This window comes from Musa acuminata, chromosome BXJ3-5 (assembly GCF_036884655.1).
Source record: "Musa acuminata AAA Group cultivar baxijiao chromosome BXJ3-5, Cavendish_Baxijiao_AAA, whole genome shotgun sequence".
In the NCBI taxonomy this organism is placed as follows: Eukaryota; Viridiplantae; Streptophyta; class Magnoliopsida; order Zingiberales; family Musaceae; genus Musa; species Musa acuminata.
This window is the reverse complement of record NC_088353.1, coordinates 1,048,783-1,068,761: the sequence shown is the minus strand read 5'-3', so window position 1 is coordinate 1,068,761 and position 19,979 is coordinate 1,048,783. Positions and strand designations below refer to the sequence as shown.

Sequence of the window (19,979 nt, the reverse complement as noted above, 5' to 3'; positions counted from 1 at the left end):
TGCGCCCGCCGCTGCCGCTGCCAGGAAATGCTCGGTAAGACCCTCATGTTAATTTAATTGAAAATTTATTTATTTATTTATTTATTTATTTATTTTCCTTCGATTTTCGTCGGTCATTTGTCCTTAAAAATAAATTAAATCGATAAACTTTGTCTCACTTAAAAAGTAAATTAGAAAAAGATGTTTGCAAACGGAGACAAAAGAAAACTATAGAAGCCTATATCATACGATTTAAAATCTTAACAGGATCGTGATGTAATGTTTGATTCACTATAATTTCCTCTCCGTGACATATATAATATCGAGATACAGCTTGATGTTATGTTGTCTTATTAATCCAATCAATCCTTTATATATATATATATATATATATATTAGCATTAGAATGACTGACTGACTTATTTCTGAATCCCTCTTTTAAGTCCACTTTAATTTTAATTCTTGGGGAGGAAAAGAAAATTAATTCTAATCGGTAATAAATCATAACACTATTCTTCCAAAGGAGAACGTAACGTTTCCTACACGTTTCACTTACCCTTCCCGACGTCCCATCCCCACCGGGCCCCGCACTCGAGCATGATTTTGGAGACGTATTCTCTCTCACTCTCTCTCACCAACTGCCCCGTTTTGACTTCCCGTCACTCGGCGACCTCCTACCCAGCGACATTACCTGGCCCCACTGGATATGTGCCGAGCCCCACCGCTGCAACCGACACTCTAGTCCTCCTCCGAAGTGACAGCAGCCGGCCCCACCGACACGGACTCGAGGACTCCGATTCCCGAACCCGTCGTCTTCCGCTTGCGCCTCTCTCTCTCTCTCTCTCTCTCTCTCTCTCTCTCTGGTTTCCACACTCGCGCGTGCTTCCAAGGACGCGACCTTTTTGCCCTTTCTTCTTTTCTCTTTATCGGGGATCAGAATAGGAATAGGGCTTGCTTCCCGTGTCATGCGCCCCTCGCCTCCCGATTGGTAAAGCTTCTCGCTTGTTTCATTCCGCCTCCGCCATGAACCGCCTTCTGACGGTGGTAGCGGAGGCCGCCGACTACTCCTTCGCCGTCGAGTACAATGGCCCCCCGCTCCCATACGAGATCCCCCGCGCCGTTCCCATCGACGTCAACCGCATCCCTCTCGCCGCCGTCGCCCCGCCCTCCGCCGTCCTCGCCGACCTCCCCGTCGTCCACCCCCTCCCCTCCCCTTTCAAGAAGCCGCCGCCGCCGCTCCCTGCGCCGACGCTGATCCCGCCGCTCCCCGCCGCGTCCCCGACCTCCGTCATCGAGAACCACGACGACATGGACGGCCCTGACGCCGATGTTTCCGGCGCGCTGGGCTCCTCCGGCTTCCCCGACATCTCCACGGAGCTCTCGGAGGTCGTGGAGAGCTCCGGCGCAGTCGGGTTCTCCGACGATCTCGGTTACGACGCCACTTCCTCGAACGAGATGGTGCCGAACCGGCTCTCGACCGAGTCGGCCCTCAGCTCGGAGTTGAGCTTCCGGTCGTCCGCCTCCGGCGACGAGGACGAGGACGAGGCCGTCGCTACCCATGCGAAGAAGGCGCTGCTCGTGACCTTCCAAGAATCCGGCCAGTCCATGTCGCCGGCGATAGGACTCACTCCTCGTACGAGGTCGGAGGAACTGGAAATGCCGATAAAAAAGGGAGCTTGCTATAGGTGCCTGAAAGGAAGCCGTTTCACGGAGAAAGAGTCCTGCTTGGCCTGCGACGCAAGGTACTGCAGCGGATGCGTGTTGAGGGTCATGGGCTCCATGCCCGAAGGGAGGAAGTGCGTTTCTTGCATTGGTTATCCGATACTGGAGTCAAATAGGGAGAGACTGGGGAAGAGCTCCCGGGTCTTAAAGAGGTTACTGAGCTCCCGGGAAGTGCAGCTGGTGATGAAGGCCGAGAAGGACTGCGAGACAAACCAATTGAGACCGGAAGATATTTGTGTTAACGGGAAGAAGCTCACCCTGGAGGAGATGGTCCTGTTGAAAAGCTGTTCTTGTCCTCCTAAGCTGAAGCCTGGATTGTATTGGTACGACAAGGTCTCTGGTTACTGGGGAAAGGTGAGCTACTGCATTACGTTCTAGACGTCCTACTTTGGCATTTCTACAATAAAAGAACATAAACATGTGCCGAAAGAACATAAAGATGGTGCACTTAATTGTCTAGAAAACCAGGAATATCTTCTAGCGATTGTCTTCTTTTCCGGGGTCAATATATCAATGCAGTGCATTGATGTTCCAAAATAAAGAATAATGTCAACTGTTAAATGTTGCTCTCCTTTATGAGCAAAAATCATTGAATGGCTGGGTTCGTCAAACATGTGTTTTGTCTGTCTTTTTTTTTCTCTCTCTCTATTTTCTTTGTCATATGAATAATTTGGCTTTGATATTGATGCAATAATCAACAGGAAGGGCACAAGCCCGACAGAATCATTACTCCACACCTTAATGTTGGGGGTACTTTAATGCCAAATGCAAGCAATGGAAACACTGGAATCCTGATAAATGGTCGGGAAATTACTAAAATTGAGTTGCAGATGCTGAAGGTACATGGCTCAAAGCTTTAGTGCTTCTTTAGATATCTGATAGAGATTTAGAATTTAATGCAATCTACCTGCATTGCAGTGGGCAGGAGTCCATTGTGCTGGGAGTCCTCATTTTTGGCTGAATGCTGATGGGACATACCTGGAGGAAGGACAGAAGAATATAAAAGGACAGATTTGGGGAAAGGTGAGCCCTAATCATGCTCGTCTTGTAGTTTCTCCTGTAACATGTAGACCGCCAGTGATTGATATTCTGATGGTTTCTTGTTTGCAGCCTATTATGAAGCTGCTCTGCCCTGTTCTTGCATTGCCATTTCCTAGTAAGGTTGCAAATCCTTCTGGAGAAGAGGTAAATAAGTTGTTCAACAGAGCTGTTTCTGAGTGCTTTGATGTAAAAGCACTCCAGAAGATTTTGTTGGTTGGACACCATGGATCAGGGACGGGTACAATTTTCAAACAGGTACTTTTGATGAATGCGACACAGATTGCAATAACAGAAAGCATCACATACTTAGGCCAGTAATTGTTTTGTCCGATAGATGTAGATGAATGCTTCTATTTTCATGTTTAGAGCAGCCAACTATAGGAACCTTTTAGTCAAAGGTTTTGTCTAATCTTGTAAAAGTACATCAGAATGTTGAGAGCATGCCATTGATTTTTAGCATATTTTATGTCCTTGTGGTCCTGACTTTCTTTGTGGACCGTTGTGCTTATATGGAACTTGCCCAAAGTAATACATGGCATGAAGTTTGAACACTGAACTAGGGTGATGCTTATTATTTGTTAGTTATGAGCCTACAATAAGAAATCAAAGCATGCAATTGATGCAAAAGTAGTCCCAATTTCTGATTTACTTGCCATAGTGTGCCCTATGCCAAATACTGGTTCACATGGCATACTACGTGATGTGTGTCACAGCACAGGGATTGTGCTGATTGGCATGGGTTTTGGCACAGATCCTGCAACGGGTGGATGTTCTTTGCACTGTGCTTGAAAGGCATCATCAGCATTCCATGTGCTGATACCAGCACAGTTCAGAACAGCCGAAGCAGGGCAAAAAAAACTTAATTGTGAATTTAATAAAAAGAGGAGGTAGATGGTCAGATTGGGTAGTTATTTTGCCAGGTTTGACTGTATATCCTTAGATGGGGGGTGATTCCTGGAGATCTTGTAACCATTTTGCTCTCTGACGTTTGAGGAGCTTATATGAACAGAAAGGTTTTCTAATTAGAAGGTTGTACCCTTTTTGCGATCAATGAATTATATAGGCGAAAAACAGCTGAAACCAGTTGGGAACCGAAAGAATCTTGCCTAAGGTATATTACTTTTTGTAGATAGTTCATCAGGAACTCATTCTTGATTCGGTCTATTTCTGGGTTCTCCTCTTCCAACCAGTGTGGGAAGTGTGTCTAAATAACTAAATTTAATGAATAAAATTCATGACTCTTTAATTTTAGGAGTATATCAGTTATAACCAACTTAAAAAAAAATACTTTTGCTTTCCTCTAATGAAATTTAAGTTCAGTTGCTGTTTAGTATTACATAATTCATGAATAAAAGTATGATCTGCTTCTAGCTGATTATTGACATGGCCATTTACCGTTGTCTGGTCTACCATGATTGTTCTCTGTTTAGGAACTGAAATTGCATCCACTGTTTTGAATTAAAGTTTATGGACTTCTTTCTTTGCCTAGTGTTCTAACTTTATTTAGCTAGTGGAAGGTTATGATATTTGATAACTTGATGTGTTAAATGGGATCGTCAACTATTTAAGCTGATGACAGTGAAAAAGTCCATGCTTGCCTATAGTATACATTGTTGTCAACTTTATTTTTTAGCCAGCGGCATTACAATAACATTTGAAACAACTCTTAAACTATTTTTACACATTTCATTTTAGAAAATAATTTATATTTACTTAAAATGTGAGATGTGCAGACAATTTTTTATATATCTTCGAGAATGACAGTTTGATAATCTTAGATACATTTTCCATACTTGTCACTTATAGTTACCTAATATATTCATTGGCTACTTTATTAGGCTAAGTACTCGTCGCTTATATTTACCTAATATATTCATTGTCTACCTTTATTAGGCTAAATTCTTGTATAGAAGTGTTCCTTTCACGGAGGATGAGCGTCAAGACATTAAGCTCATGATACAAACAAGCATATACAACTACCTTCTCATATTGCTTGAGGGGCGTGAATGGTTTGAAGAGGAGAGTTTGAATGAGCAAAGAGAAAACCAGCAACTAGATTCTTCAGGTACCACAATCACGTTCTATTGATGCATCGTCATTGTGCTGGTTTCCCAATAAATTATCTACACTTCACCTTTCTAGGTGCAAGGAACTGCTGGGAACATTTTTCTGTCCTAATTAAGGACTATGATTATTTGTATAAGTTTGCATCCACCTGATAACAATATTCTTGAATCACAGCCAACACATAGCTTCATTGTAATAGTAAGATTGCTCAAGTTTCTCTTAGTACATCTATTCATACCTCCTTGGTGGATATTCCAGTTATTGTTTCTGAATCTATCAAATCTGGAACTGTCTCTATTTTGATTATAACTTCAGTAAAAGTTGCTTATCTCTCTCTTAATATCTTACTAGTTACTACCATATAAGTATACTAAATAACTACCTACCTAGCATTAAGTTTTTGCATGGTGTAATGCGACAACAGCAATTGATGAACCTATTTTCTTTTCTTATTTTTGTTACAATTATGGTGGCAACAATGTTGAGTCATGTACTGTGATGTTTATAATTAACATTGTCTGGAAAGATGTATTATTTAGTGTATCATAGTGTAAGTCCTGGACTTTATACATGTTATCTGTTCACTTCAGTGCTCTCAGGCAAATTACTTAGTGGTCCTTCTATTAGCAGTTTGATGTGATGAAGTCTACTTTGAAGTCTAAAATTACTTGGAGAAGCAGGAAATTACATAATACCTAAATCGTCCAACTTAATTTGTTGAAAGCAGGAGATGACATGTCAGACAAACAGAAAAAAGCCACTGAATTCTCTCTCAGTCCACAGCTGAAAGCATTTTCTGATTGTCTTCTTAAAGTTGTGGCTTCTGGCAAACTTGAAGATTTCTTCCCAAATGCGCCACTTGTAGAGGAGTTGTGGAATGATTATGCTATTCAAGCGACATACAAACGGTTAAATGAACTTCAGTCACTCCCTAGCATAGCCAGTTACTTCTTAAAGCAGGTATCTTTTACTTTCTGTTCTTTTTTTTGTTATTCTGCAGCTTGATTCTTGTAATCTCAAGGTAAACACACCAGAACGTTTGAACATGATTTTTCAGTTCTACTACGATAAGATGAATGACTACAAAAATGGTTAATTAATTTGTTCTCCACATATGGGGCCATTTGTTGATGTAGGATATAATAGTAGAATAGGTACTCTAGGTAGCTCTAGGTGGCAGAAGTGTTGGATAGAATTTATTGGTAAGATGAAATTGACCAGGGCAATATAAGGTATTGCTTTAGTGGTCATTTAATTTCTAACAGATCTTTATTGAGCTTCAGAAGTCCTTCATTAGAATCTGAAAAGGGAATTGACAGCTGAAATGGTCTTGAAGTGGTGTAAGGTAGGATGCGTAGTCCGACCCAAGAATTGAAAGTTGCGCACTTATGTAGGTTTTCTAAGTTAACAGAGTGAACAGATCAAGGGATAAACATATGCATTATTTAGACCATTCAAATCTTCTGATATGTCAAGGGGTTTGTGATTTTCTATTACTTTGTTGAGAGGAAAAGGGAAAGGCTCTGGAATCCTTTTGTGCAGGTGATATAGTCCATAGTGAATTTAGTATTTTATTGAAAGCACAGATACAGAAATGGTAGCTCAATCCTACAACACAGACATCTAGATCTAGTATTGTTCTCAGAATAGAGAAGAATTACTAGATGCTAGAGACACTCAAGTAATCGACAAAAAAAAAAAATCCTAAAAACAGGAAGAAACTTGCTCAGTATGTAAATTTTATCAGCAGTATATATTAAGGCACCAAAGTTCTTTTTTCCTTCTTAATTCTGGTTGAATCTATAGCAGTAGGACTTTTAGGTAATGCTTCTCAAATTATGACCTCCTAATACATTGGCAAAAAATCTTCAAAGATATATTTTTTTTGTCTAAAAATCACAATACACTCAGATGTATATCAATTAAAATTGCCATTTTAATAATGGATGTACCGAAATGCATGGGAATGTCAATTTAATTCCATGGTCAAAACTTGTTACTAATGATTTTGTTGGAAATTCTTCAGGTTGTTGATATATCCAGAATCGAATATGTGCCTTCTGATATTCATATTCTCTATGCTGATGGAATAACTTCCTCCGATGGTCTAGCATATACGGAGTTCCATTTTCCACCGTTGGCTTGTGCTGGAAGTAGTATTGATGATGATGATCAGCAGGAGACAATGTTTAGGTGGGTTAATATTACCTACCGTTATTGATTTGATAGTGCAAGATGTTGGAGAGATTCTAAATTTGTTGCTATAAATTACTTTTTTTCCATAAGCACTTCCAAACACATTACATTAAAGAAGGCAAATTAAAAAAAAAATTCTGGATTTTCAGATGAATGAACATCCAGTCCATTAGACTTGTGATTTGGTGCTGCATATTATAATTCCTTGAGTTCAAGATTCTTTTACATTACTAGAAAGTAGAAACTCTATTTAGACCACAACATAGGTCGTCAAATGGCTTAGAGAGTTAGCGATTTTTATTTAACGATGCAATGTTTGATGACAGAATCTTTCTTTTCTCATCATCTAATACAAGCAATGCGTAAACTTTAACTTCTCATTTGCTGCAGGTATCAGCTCATCAGAGTCCACAGCAAAGGCCTTGGGGAGAATTGCAAATGGCTAGACATGTTTGACGATGTCCAGATCGTGGTTTTCTGTGTTGCTATAACTGACTATGACGAATACTATGAAGATTCAAATGGGGTAGTCATGAACAAGATGATGGAGAGCAGAAGGCTCTTCGAGTGCATCGCCAGTCATCCGACCTTTGAGCAGAAAGATTTTCTTCTGATCCTCAGTAAATTCGATCTACTTGAGCAGAAGATAGACATGTCTCCTCTAACCTCGTGTGAATGGTTCGACGACTACAGTCCTGTAGTAAGTCGACATCCACAGAGCAAAACCAGCCGTGGTGTCCCCATTGGTGCCACCAAGGCCCAGCAAGCCTTTCAGTACATTGCTGTGAAATTCAAGAGGTTATTCTTTTCGATGACCAGGAGGAAACTCTATGTGGTTCAGGCAAACGGTTTAGATTCAGATTCCGTCGACGCAGCACTTCGATACTCAAGGGAGATCATCAAGTGGGAAGAAGATAGGTTTGTGGGTGGCACTCTTGAATCAATGTATAGCACAGAGCCAAGCTCCTTCTCTCAGTGACATCTTCAGGAAGAAACAGCTGTAAATATATAGCCTTCTCTTTTTCTTTTTCTTTTTTCATTGTTGCCTTCATCTAAAATGTCATCCATGTTGTGTGTATCCATTATTTGTAATAGCTCAGTGCAAGAAATAGGTTCTTTGTGTATGTCCATTAGAAGATTCAACCACCTTGTTAGTGATCTGTACATTGGTGGGCGGCTATGCAAATAAGCTTCCTGATGAAGTCTTTCAGAGTAAATATTGTGTCTCTCATGAGTGTGTTTTTGTTTTTGCTAAAAAGAAATTATTTGTACTACTTACTTAAAAAAAGCATTTGTTTGCTGCATCACTGTTTTCTTTGCTTTTGGTAATCATATCATAATTAGTAGTGATTAAATAGTGTTTATTATTGGATAAATGCGTGCAGGAGCCATTAATTGGAGGTATATATATATATATATGTATATATGTATATATGTATATATGTATATATGTATATATGTATATACATGTATATATGTATATACATGTATACATGTATATACATGTATATATATATATATACATATATATATATATATATGGTAAAATATGCTATTGGTTTTGTTTTCTGTCTATCGCGAGCTCAAATGCTTCCTATGGTAAGCATCTTTTCCTTGTATTACAGCCCAGCCCGGCCCAGATTAACCCGGTTCAATTACACCAAGCCGGCCCATACCGGTCCATCATAGCGTACAAGCATATCCGAACCTTAGTGGTAGACCCTTAACCCCTTCTCTCTCTCTCTCTCTCTCTCGATGCTTCGCCTCCGAGCGCTGGCGACCACCGAACGCCTCCGCCTCGCGGCGGGCGGCCGCTTTCTCCACCGGAGGGCCACGAAGCCGAGAGCTCCTCCTCCGCCGCCGCCGCCGCCTACACCACCGAAGCCGCCGCAGAAGCCAACCCCCTTCACCTTCCACGGGATCACGTGGCACGACCCCTACAGCTGGATGTCCGACCTCAACGACCGCGTCGCCATGCGCCACATGGACGTGTACATGGAGCAGGAGGAGAAGTACACCGAGGCCGTCATGATGGCGTCCGGCGCTGACCGCCTCCAGCGCAAGCTCCACATCGAGATGGCCCCGCGGCTGGCGTCCGACCCGTGCACGCCGCCTGTGCGGTGGGGCCCCTGGCTCTACTACCGGCGGGCGGAGGACGAAAGGCAGTACCCTGTGCTCTGCCGGAGGTCGGCGAGCCTTCACGATGAGTTCATCTCTTACAGCGAGCCGTCGGCTGGGTTTGATTTCCGGACGGGAAAAAGGATCGAACAGAAGCTGATCGATTACAATCAAGAAGCCGAGCGGTTTGGTGGTCAAAATCTCCTCCTCCTTTTCTTTCACTTGCCGTCTTTTCTGTCATTAAATTGTTTTCCTTATATAGTCCTCGAAAAATTCTCTTTTGCATCCTTTATTGTAATAATCTTGAAAGGAAAACAAGTGACCAAACGCAACTTAATGTGGGCTTACTTTATTAGTAGGTTTGCGGGTAATGTTGATAAGCAGTTTAGGAGTTCTTAGTGGCTTTAGATGATTAGTCACTTGCAAGTTCAGGATCTCTATATTTGACACTTTGGTTCAGCTCTAACACTTCCTCTAACCAAGAATTCTTTACAAATTCTTCCTTTTCATTTATCTTATTGGAATTTTGATTTCCATATATCTATGTTACATCAATATGTACCTTCTTTATGATTTTTGTAACTTAAATATGCAAATCTCTATTACGATGGCTTCCCCCTCATTTTCTTGGTTCTTTTGAACAATCTATCCTTACGTTTTTTTTTCAACAATCAAATAATCATTTAAAACCGTGTCTAGACACAAGATTGTAGGTCTGATCGTGCTTCGGTGCCTAGTGACTGCATTAAACTGCGCTCGAGACACATCTTAAATCTTTCAGACGGTGACACTTCATGAACTTAATGCAGAACCTTGATGTTCCCATGCAACTTATTATTGCCTCAAAAAAAACCTTTAAAAGCTTGAGCAGACAAGTAACTTTTTCAATTTTATGCACAAGCTAAATGGTTTCTTTTTCTTTTTGGATTGGCTATTCAAGTTGATGATTGACAGTGTAAAAGGTACAAAATCCTACATATAAATAACAGGGAACCTAGTAGCACGATTCTCAACTTATCATGGTAGCAATTCAATATAGTAGATGCTTACAGAATTCTTGGAATTGAAGCTCTGCGTTAGTCAATTGCTAAACCTTGTGGATCATTGACCCTATAGAAAGAAACAAAAAGGGACTCTGACCTTATTGGACAATCTGACTTTTATTGTTTTATCCCACTATTCATGAAGCCCATAGCTTTCCTTCAACATATTCCATATAAGTGGACAAACATCCATAGAGAACAATTTCGGGACAAATAATTTTCTATGCATATGTATTCAATTACCGACAACCATGATAATGGTCGATCATTTGGTTCGGCTGGTAGTTGTATGCCACTGATGAATTACTGTTCAATAAAATGCTGAAGGACCCCATATACTATGTTAGAGAGTGCTCAAGATTGCGACAAGAGACTGATGGTTCTATCCAGCATTAAAATTTATTATTAGATGAAGCCATTCTCATATTATCTATAACAAGCGCTCATAAATCCTTTAGGGATCAGAATTAAAACTGCATGTGATTCACTAGGTGATTTCTTTGTGTGCACCTGCAGAATGGTTATAATACTATCACGGTGTCACCATCTTGTCCAGTGGTTCTGCATCAATAAAAAGATTTGATACGTTTTGTTTTTGAATAGTATAAGTATGGCATGCATAAATTAGTCACCTTTCTGTTCCTTTTATATATTCATGTCATTGCTTTTCTAAGATAGCTTGACCAATGCTATCAAATCAAGTCAGCTATTTGTTTCCAAATCTCTCATCATGTATAAAAAAATACATTTTTTCATTTGTTCTATCATGGATTTCCACCTTACTTAGTGGCGTAACACTTCCGACAGCAATGTATAGATTCACAGGATTCAGTTTAGATAATCTGGCATTTCTTACATTATTGGTTTTTTTGGCTACAATGTGAATTAGTTTTCTTGTTAGTTAGTGACCAAATATTCATAAAAGACCAAATATAAATGGTCTTTTATGTTGTTATGTTGCATATGATGTATGCTTGCAGGTTTGCTTCCAAAGAAGTTTATATTTTTCAAATAAGCTTATATTTTGTTATTGCCATTTAATATCAGGATACTCATATGAAGAGCTATCTGAGGTGTCCCCAGATCATCATTTTCTTGCTTATACCATGTATGACAAAGACAAAGACTCCTTCACTTTATCTGTAAAGGATTTAACCACTGGTTCACTTTGTGACAAACCCCAAGCAGATCGGGTTGCTAATCTGTCATGGGCCATGAATGGGAAGGCACTGCTCTACACCGTCACAAACAATGATAAACGGCCATATAGGTTAGTAAAGCAACTTCAGAAGGCTCTATTTATGCTTTCTTTTGCTTGTACTCTGATTTAGTGTTTCTTTTTCTTTAGGATCTTTTGTAGCATTCTTGGATCTAATAAAGATGATGTTCTGATTTTGGAAGAACACAATGAGAATGTCTATATAAACATTAGAAATACCAAGGATTTTCAGTTTGTAACTGTAAATGTCTTTTCGAATTTTTCTTCAAAGGTATTTTCTGAATTGAACCCACCGAAGTTTATATTTAAATCTCACAATATTATGATCCAATTTAGCTTTTTGTTTTTCTTTTGTAGGTGTACTTGATAAATGCAGCTGATCCCTTGTCAGGCATGACATTAGTCTGGGAATGTGAACCGCATGCTCACTGCATAGTAGAACACCATCAAGGCTACTTATATTTATTTACAGATGCTGCTAGAGGAGGTGAACCTGTTGATTCACATTATCTGCTCCGTCGTGTTGCTAAAGATTATGATTCCGGAAATTGGGAGGTCTGGAATCTGCTTGTGTTCATTTAGACCTCAGTAGCTAGTCTTAAGGCTTCATGTAGATTTCTTTGATAACATAAGTAAACAATGATTCTCATCATGCATATCATAAATTTTGTTTCTCAAGCGGCAATGTTGATCTGTGGTGTAAGGTTTGAGAAAGCAAGGTGCAGAGATGAGCATTCAATATTCTTTGTGACTGAGGCTTTGATGTCGGTATCTGGCTACAAGTCACCTAAGGTTGTTAACTATTCAATACAAAGTCAAATGTGGGATTCAAAAAGGAAAGGCTCTAATATTGGAAGTATCACAAATATCGGGGAGGATGAAAATGCAGTATAGAAATAATTTTTAAAGCACAGGAACCTAAAGAAATGTTTTTCCAATATGTTCGTACTTCATACAACATATCTTCTTTCATGATTCTGACCTGGTTTTAGATAGTGATCCTATTGAGAAGACATCATAGCATTTTATGTATGTTATATCAGCTTGTTTTAGGTCTCTTGTGAAGTTACCTTATGGTCAATTTAGGTCAGTTTTTTGGATTGATGGGTTGATTAAATCAGATTTGGCAGGTGTTTATCAAGATCTGGTGTTTAGTGGGTTCCTTTTATTCTGGATTGAGGGCTACTTAAACTCGAATGGTTAGGTTTATGTCTGTTGGCAGAAGGGAATAAAAAGGATAGGACTGATTCTTTTCCTAATCAATGAAAAGTTATTAGTCTATGGTTAGGATGCAAGCTAAAATCAGAATTGCATCAGTTTCAAGATGGTTTACTATGTGATGACATTTTACTGGCACCCATCTTAGAATCTGATTGGTTTGTGCAGGTATCAACTGGTCTGATATTGGTACACTTTAATGCGCTGATTAACAATACATATATTAAATATGTCAGAAATAACTGGCATGATTGGCCCACTAGTATGTTTTGGTGAAATGATACTTTGCCTTTATGAAGACTGAAACAGGTTTGTTTGCACCGTTATTTCCTTTTGAGCTAATTAACTTATAAGTATCTTTTAATGAAGATGCTTATATTAAACCAAAAGGTTAATCAATCATTTAAGAAGCATTATATTCTTCCCATTCCTCTTTGATTAACTTCATTTATTGCAGTGTATTTATGTGCAACTTGTTGGCGCCTAGAAAAGCTCTTGATTTCCTTTCATCAGCTCTTGTGGTTGGCTTGTCATGCTTGCTCCTCTATCTTTTGGCTTGTAGCCTTTTTCTTGTTCACCATTAATTCTTGAAGTGTTTCATGAAATTTTGTTATTGATATTTTTTTCTTTATTTCCCAAATAGTTGGAACTTACGGCTTTGTTGTTATTTGTTATTGTATATTTATTTCCTTATTTCCATGTCACTTTCTCATACCTGTCTTTGTAATTTAACTAATATTACTTGTAACTGCACAGAGTGTTCTTCTTGAGGAGCCTGGTGTTACCATAGAAGATGTTGATTTTTGTGAAACTCACATGGTGCTTATTCTTAAAGAAGGCAAATCATTCAGAATATGTTCAGTTGCTCTACCTCTATCTATGGGTGGAAATGTAAGTTATGATTTCGCAGATCTATTTTAGCTCTTATCTGTCTTACAAATCATTAAAAATTGTTCAGTTGCTCTATCTCTTTGGATGGGAAAGTTACATTTCTGCTGATCAGCTTAGCTATAAATTTGTCTTGCATTACTTCACATCAGGGATCTTTGCAATCTTTAGTTTCCCCTTTGTCACAATTCCCTAACTTTATTCAGTTTACTTGTATCCTCACAATCTTTTGATTCTCCCTTATCATAAACCTTGTGTTTAGTTATGTGTGTAATTCTTTAACCTTCTTTCTAATGCATAATTCTCTTGAACTTTATAATTTTGTCAATTTTTATAACATGCCTTTTATATAGGTGTTTCCTTTTCAAAATTTCATCTAAGTGCTACTCACGCTTCCTGATGCAGTACTCTTAATTTGAACTTTTAAAATTCTCTTTGCCATATTGTTTTCCCCAGATATCCAACTTTTTCCTTTTCATCCTTTTTTTGGATTGTATTATCACATTGTTTCCATTAAGTGTGGGACCAGGAACCTTGAACAAATTTATATATTCTTGCGAGGATAACTTTTGCTGTCAAGCTTTTTAATCTCATTCCATTAACTGCATATCTGCTGCAAGGATTCAGATTCTGTTTACGTTCACCTAGCTCTCTTGATGACAGGTACCTGTGCATCTTTCAGCCCTTCAGCCATGCTTTTTGCCTCTTCCAGAGCATGTCTGTCAGATTGCACCTGGACCGAATTATGACTATCATTCATCGATTATGCGATTCACAATATCCTCACCTGTGGTAATCAGATTATCTTTTCTGTTGGTCAGTTTAGTCTGGTATCTTTTCTCTTAATGTCAATGGATACTGGTATGATATTATCAATGATATCAGTGATCAAAATTGTTACAACATTACAGTTTCTATAAGGATGTTTCCAATTATGTTATTTTTATACTTGTTTAAGTTCAAGCGTATGCCAACATGCGAGTAATTTACCTTCTTTATCTCAGTCATTGGTTGTTATCTTTTTGTCATGTAAACATGTGATCTTGATGTACCTTAAGAGATTTCTTGATGAGAGAATCTTATGGCACTTAAATTAGAACAGTGGATAGTTTAAAATATTGCATTCCTTCATGTTATTGGTACATTATTCTTGATGTCAGATGCCGTTTGAGTTCATATTCTTGTGCACCAAAATCATGTGTTTGAACTGAGTATTATCTGTTTCTTTGCATTAAAGAGCACCGTTGATACACCGGATCAGAACTTTATTGACTGTAAACATTTACTCTTTGCCTTGAAGAATGCCATTGTTTCTTTGCGTTAATATTGCTCGACCTTTCCTCTTTTAAGCTTTAGAAATCTTGGAGCATATTTTACACCACCAAACAAGGAGTCATTTGACATTGCTTTATCATTCTGTTCACTAACTTAAGAGTAATCTTTGAGCCTCAATGATATGGTTTGGTTGACTTTTTCCACTCTCATCGACAGAGTCCATGCTGCATGATTGACAGATTAATGTAGTTATAGTTCTTGGTGTTCTGAAACTTCCTAGCAGTTAGATGATTGCTGATCTTACAGTATCTCTTTTCTCTTTAAGTCGCGGATTTTAAATTTGAAAATTCATAGTTTATAGGTTGTGGTATTTGTTCCAATTTTCTGCAGATGCCTGATGCTGTTGTTGACTATAACTTATTAAATGGGAAGTGGCACATTGTACAACAACTTAATATGTTGCAAGAGCGCACAAAAACTTTATATGGGACTGCAGCAGCTGCTAGCAGTCTAAAACGGTCATCACTGCCAAATAACTTAGGCACCAACTGTCAACACCATGATGCAGATGGTATGTGGCATGAGCTCTCTGAGTTTTATGCTTGTGAGTACTATGATGTTCCTTCAAACAATGAAGTTGTTGTCCCATTGACTATTGTATACTCCCGAAAGCACAAGCAAGAGGGCAGTCCAGGGCTACTTCATGGGCATGGTGCTTATGGTGAGCTTTTAGACAAGCGCTGGAGAAGTGAGTTGAAAAGCCTTCTAGACCGTGGCTGGGTGATCGCTTATGCTGATGTCAGGTTTGGATTTATACTTTTTTTACAATAAATTTTAGTTTAAATCCATATATTTTTCATCATAGTAGTCACTTTGTCTGCTTTAGTATTTCTTTTCCATATGCAAAAAAAGGAGGATTTAGTATTTGGTAATGTTCATAAATCATACAAGAAGTTAAGAATATCTTCTATTTCTGATATTCAAAATTTGAAATATATGGTTTCAGTATTAATCATATTGGCCATCTTGCTGCCTAGATAACTTAATGTTCAATTTTGCTAACAGAGGAGGCAGCGGTGGTGGTAAAAAGTGGCACCATGATGGCAGGCGTACCAAAAAACAAAATTCAATTATTGACTATATCTCATGTGCTGAATTTCTAGTTGGGGAAGGTATTGTGCAAAAGAATAAGCTTGCCGGTTGGGGATATAGTGCTGGGGGGCTTTTGGTTGCTTCAGCTATTAACATTCGTCCAGATTTATTTCGGGCTGCGGTTTTAAAGGTGCGTGTAATGGGAGATCCAATACATGTCATAACATGTTTGCTTGACTTATTTGCTCCTTGTATTGCTGATGATGAGCAATTTTACCCAGCTTGTGAACTTTGCATCTGGGGCACAAAGATTACCCTGACCATTAAAAGTGGTTCTGGCCCTTGAGGGAAGGGGTACAACTATAAAATTACTTCTGCTAAAAGAAAAGTACAATGGAACTTTTTCATCATCTTAAGGAAGTTCAACATGTTGGTTTAATCTTAACTACCATAGTGCTTGGGTAAAAGTTAGTAATGACATTTAATAACTAGTTTTTGGTTTTAGAGCACATGCTGTTCTTTTATATCTTTTTATTTACAATTTTCTATTTGTTACTTATGATTTTTCTCTACTTTGTTTATAAGTGAGGCATATAAACAAAGTGGAGAGTCTTGTTTGATCGATGGAGAGGCCGATGAAGATATTACTCATAGAGTAAAAACAGGATGGTTAAAATGGCGAGGGGCGTTAGATGTCTTATGTGATCATCGAATACCTTTGAGATTAAAATAAAATTTTATAAGACAGTTGTGAGATCAATAATGTTTTATGTATTTGAGTGTTGGACAATTAAAAAAAAACTTATACAAAAAATTTGTGTTGCCGAGATGAGAATGTTGAGATGAATGTGTGAAAAATAAATATTTTTATTCATGAACAATTAGGTATCGCTTTGATAAAAGATAAAATGAGAAAAAATCATTTAAAATAGTATAGACCGAAATTATAAATAAAGATCTAATTTCTCTAAACTTAACTGAACATAGGACTCTTTATAAATCTGAATGGTAGCAAAAGATCCATATAGTTGACCTCAAATAGTTGGGACTTATGGCTTTATTGATATTGTTGTTGTTTATAAGTGAGGCATATGGTGATATCTCTTCATGTATCTGCTATTGTTTGGACTAGTTTGTTTCGTAAGCAAATCTTGTTTATAAGCATGTCATAGTTTTGCATGTCACTATTTTGCCTAATCTAGACCATTCTATTACCTGCTATGCAAACAAAAGCAACTTAAAATACTCTTGCTACCTACTTGTCCTATGGTATAGTGAGGGTGTCCACTGATTTGGGTAATAGGATGCTTAAATTGATGCATGTCAACTGTTTGCATGGTTTAACAAAAGACTGTTTGTACTGGGTGCAGACAGTCACTAGCACAATGCAACATCATTTCTTGCACAGTAAGCTCCTGTTAGTATCTCATATTTTGTAATAATGTTTCTCTGTTTATTTTTTGTTTATTTTATCTTATAGTTATGTATTCTTTTACTTACTATAGCTACACTAACTGAACCTGGTTGCTTATTGATTGTCAGGTTCCCTTTCTAGATGTCTGTAGCACTCTTCTGTACCCTATCTTACCTCTCACACCTGATGACTATGAAGAGTTTGGCTACCCTGTTGAGCTTGAAGATTTTCTTGCCATCAGGAAGTATTCCCCTTATGATAATATTCAGAAGGGTGTTCCTTATCCAGCAGTGTTGATAACATCATGTTTTAATACAAGGTACTTCTCTTATCAAATTCATATCAACAAGTCATCATGTCCCAACTATTGGGTCGGCAAGTTACTATTATAACAATAATAACATCAACAAAATCGTAAGTTCCAATTATTTGGGGTCAGCTGCATAGATCTTTTGTCATCATTGAGATTTGTAAAAAGTCATATGTTTAGTGAATACATAATTCATTCTGTAAAAAGCTTAGCAAGTTATTATTAAGCTACTAAAAAATTAGTGAATACAGAATTCATTCTCATCTTTGCTCCTTTTGTTACTGAGCATGGTTTTTCAGATATGTAATGTTATGTACTTTACAAAGAACCCTTTCAATTGAAGTAATATGTTTGCTAAATTTGATTCCCTGTTGTGGTTTTCCTGTGGACTATCGTGCAACATAGAAGGTCTACTCCATGATTTTCTTTTCCAATAGAACCTATCTTTAAGTTTTTTGCATATTTGGTTATATTGCATTGAAGCATTCAATTGGCAGTTTCTTTTCTCCTGGCATTAGCAAGCATTCGCCAGCGGATGGATAATTTGATGAGCTCTAGCAGTTCTTTGTTTCTAATATGCAATTTGTTGGTTCCGGTGTGCTTACATAAGGAGATTTTCTATAAAATTTGTGACACTTGCTACATGATGTATGAGGTGCATTCGAAATAATAATTTGTTATTTTATGATGTTTACAGAGAAACAAGATATTTGAACTGAAAGCAACTTTTTTACTCAGTATTTGTCCGGAGACTCAAAAGCTCTAATATTCATATCATTATGATGCACAACTCTATATAATGGTGCAGCATCTGGTGTGATTCTCTCTCTCTCTCTCTCTCATATACACAAAAGTGTGTGTGTGTGTGGCGGCGGCAAGGTTTTGTGATTAATAAAATTTGCTGCTAATCTTTCCTGCATGACCGCTTATATTTTTTCAAGCAGTGCCCCACATGCAAGGCACAGAACTACATTCGTCTGGGAATAAGTTTGGAACATGGAATATGTTAATTGTTGATATTTTCACTATTCTACTTAATATTGTTGATGTTGAAAAGTGCAAATTAAAATGATAATCAATTAATCATCAATCATTGTATGGTCTTATCTACATCACATTTGTTCTGAATATAAGTCTTTTACTGTCTAATTAAAATTTTCTTACAGTTAAAAGGAAATATATGTTAAAAGTGCATAAAATTTAATTTCTTCGGCTAAGCATCTGCCTCGTTAAATTGCCTATGGTTTAGGTGCATCAATTTTTTTGTCATTATAACATATCAGGCTTAATTATTCAATTGTATGTTTGGCTTAATTTTAGAGGCCAAAAAAACTGTTTCCTGTAACACCTTTTTACAAAGGAGTACACAAATGTCTAAACTTGTTTCAATGTGGTAGGTTTGGTGTGTGGGAAGCTGCAAAATGGGTTGCAAAAGTCCGAGAGCAGACCATCTATGATCCCCAGCGGCCAATACTGCTTAATCTAACAGCTGATATAATAGATGGGAGCAAGTATTTAGAGTCGAAGGAATTGGCTCTGGAAGCTGCTTTTCTCATAAAAATGGTATCCAACTCCTAGTTCTGAGCTACCTGCTTCTATTGTAATCAGATGATGCCACCAAAGCTTACATGGTTTACTTCTTGGGAGGGTCTCCTTGATGCTTCATCAGGCATCAGACAAGTTAATTAACAACTTGACTTTTGCTGTTTAGTCTTACCGAGGGAAAAGATTATGTTCAATGGATCAGTCATGTGGTTTACTTCTTGGGAGGATCTCCTTGATGCTTCATCAGGCATCAGATGATTTAATTAACAACTTGACTTTGCTGTTTAGTCTCATGGAGGGAAAAGCTGATGTTCTATGGATCCGTCATGTGGTTTACATCTTGGCGGGTCTCCTTGATGCTTCATCACCATCAGAGGAGTTAACTAACAACTTGACTATGCTGTTTAGTTTTACAGAGGGAAAAGCTGAGGTTCTATGGATTCGTCGTGACTTGTGTAGAGTCACGATGAATCTCTCTCTTTACAGAAAATTCAATGATAAATTAGGATGGTTTCTGCAATCAGAATCCTGTGCTACTTTGTATGAATAGAGAGCAAAAACTGTGGTTTCGATATCATATATAGTTCAGGAATCATGATTATTTGTTGTAAGAAGAATCTTTATTTTTGGAACTGTCAGATTACTTTCTCTACTACAAGATATTTGTATTTATTGGTTATCTGCATCTCTCCAGATCTTAAGCTCTCTGATCTAATTGTTTGTTATAATTTTACTGCCTGCTTTCACTGTTAGCAGTCACCACCAAAGAACCCAAAGTGCTGTGTCCTTTTGTGGATGAGGTAGTGTTTCATCATGTCTAACACCAGCAGTTGCTCCAACTTTCTCTGACAT

The 19,979-nt window shown here is 38.0% G+C and overlaps 2 protein-coding genes across 5 annotated transcripts; both read left to right on the top strand.

Moving 5' to 3' along the window:
* The first annotated feature begins 844 nt into the window (after positions 1 to 844).
* Positions 845 to 8,309, top strand: LOC135637551 (extra-large guanine nucleotide-binding protein 1-like). The gene is made up of 8 exons (XM_065150127.1): positions 845 to 2,055; positions 2,403 to 2,540; positions 2,620 to 2,724; positions 2,812 to 2,997; positions 4,636 to 4,807; positions 5,537 to 5,769; positions 6,836 to 7,002; positions 7,396 to 8,309. The coding sequence occupies exons 1-8, from the start codon at positions 1,003 to 1,005 to the stop codon at positions 7,982 to 7,984; spliced, it is 2,643 nt and encodes an 880-aa protein (XP_065006199.1). The 5' UTR covers positions 845 to 1,002; the 3' UTR covers positions 7,985 to 8,309.
* A 414-nt stretch (positions 8,310 to 8,723) lies between these two features.
* On the top strand, positions 8,724 to 19,812 carry LOC135639087 (uncharacterized). Of its 4 annotated transcripts, XR_010496846.1 has the most exons (11): positions 8,724 to 9,316; positions 11,214 to 11,436; positions 11,515 to 11,656; positions 11,743 to 11,940; positions 13,360 to 13,494; positions 14,155 to 14,283; positions 15,157 to 15,569; positions 15,832 to 16,048; positions 17,401 to 17,591; positions 18,280 to 18,396; positions 18,980 to 19,118. XR_010496846.1 is itself a non-coding variant. In XM_065152847.1 (10 exons), exons 1-10 carry the CDS (start codon positions 8,761 to 8,763, stop codon positions 19,158 to 19,160), a joined length of 2,382 nt encoding a protein of 793 aa, XP_065008919.1. In that variant the 5' UTR covers positions 8,724 to 8,760; the 3' UTR covers positions 19,161 to 19,812. The 4 variants fall into 4 exon arrangements, 3 of the variants coding, with proteins under 3 accessions (XP_065008919.1, XP_065008918.1, XP_065008920.1); XM_065152847.1 differs by lacking the exon at positions 18,280 to 18,396 and having other exon boundaries at positions 8,724 to 9,313; positions 18,980 to 19,812; XM_065152846.1 differs by lacking the exon at positions 18,280 to 18,396 and having other exon boundaries at positions 18,980 to 19,812.
* The last annotated feature ends 167 nt before the right edge of the window (positions 19,813 to 19,979 follow it).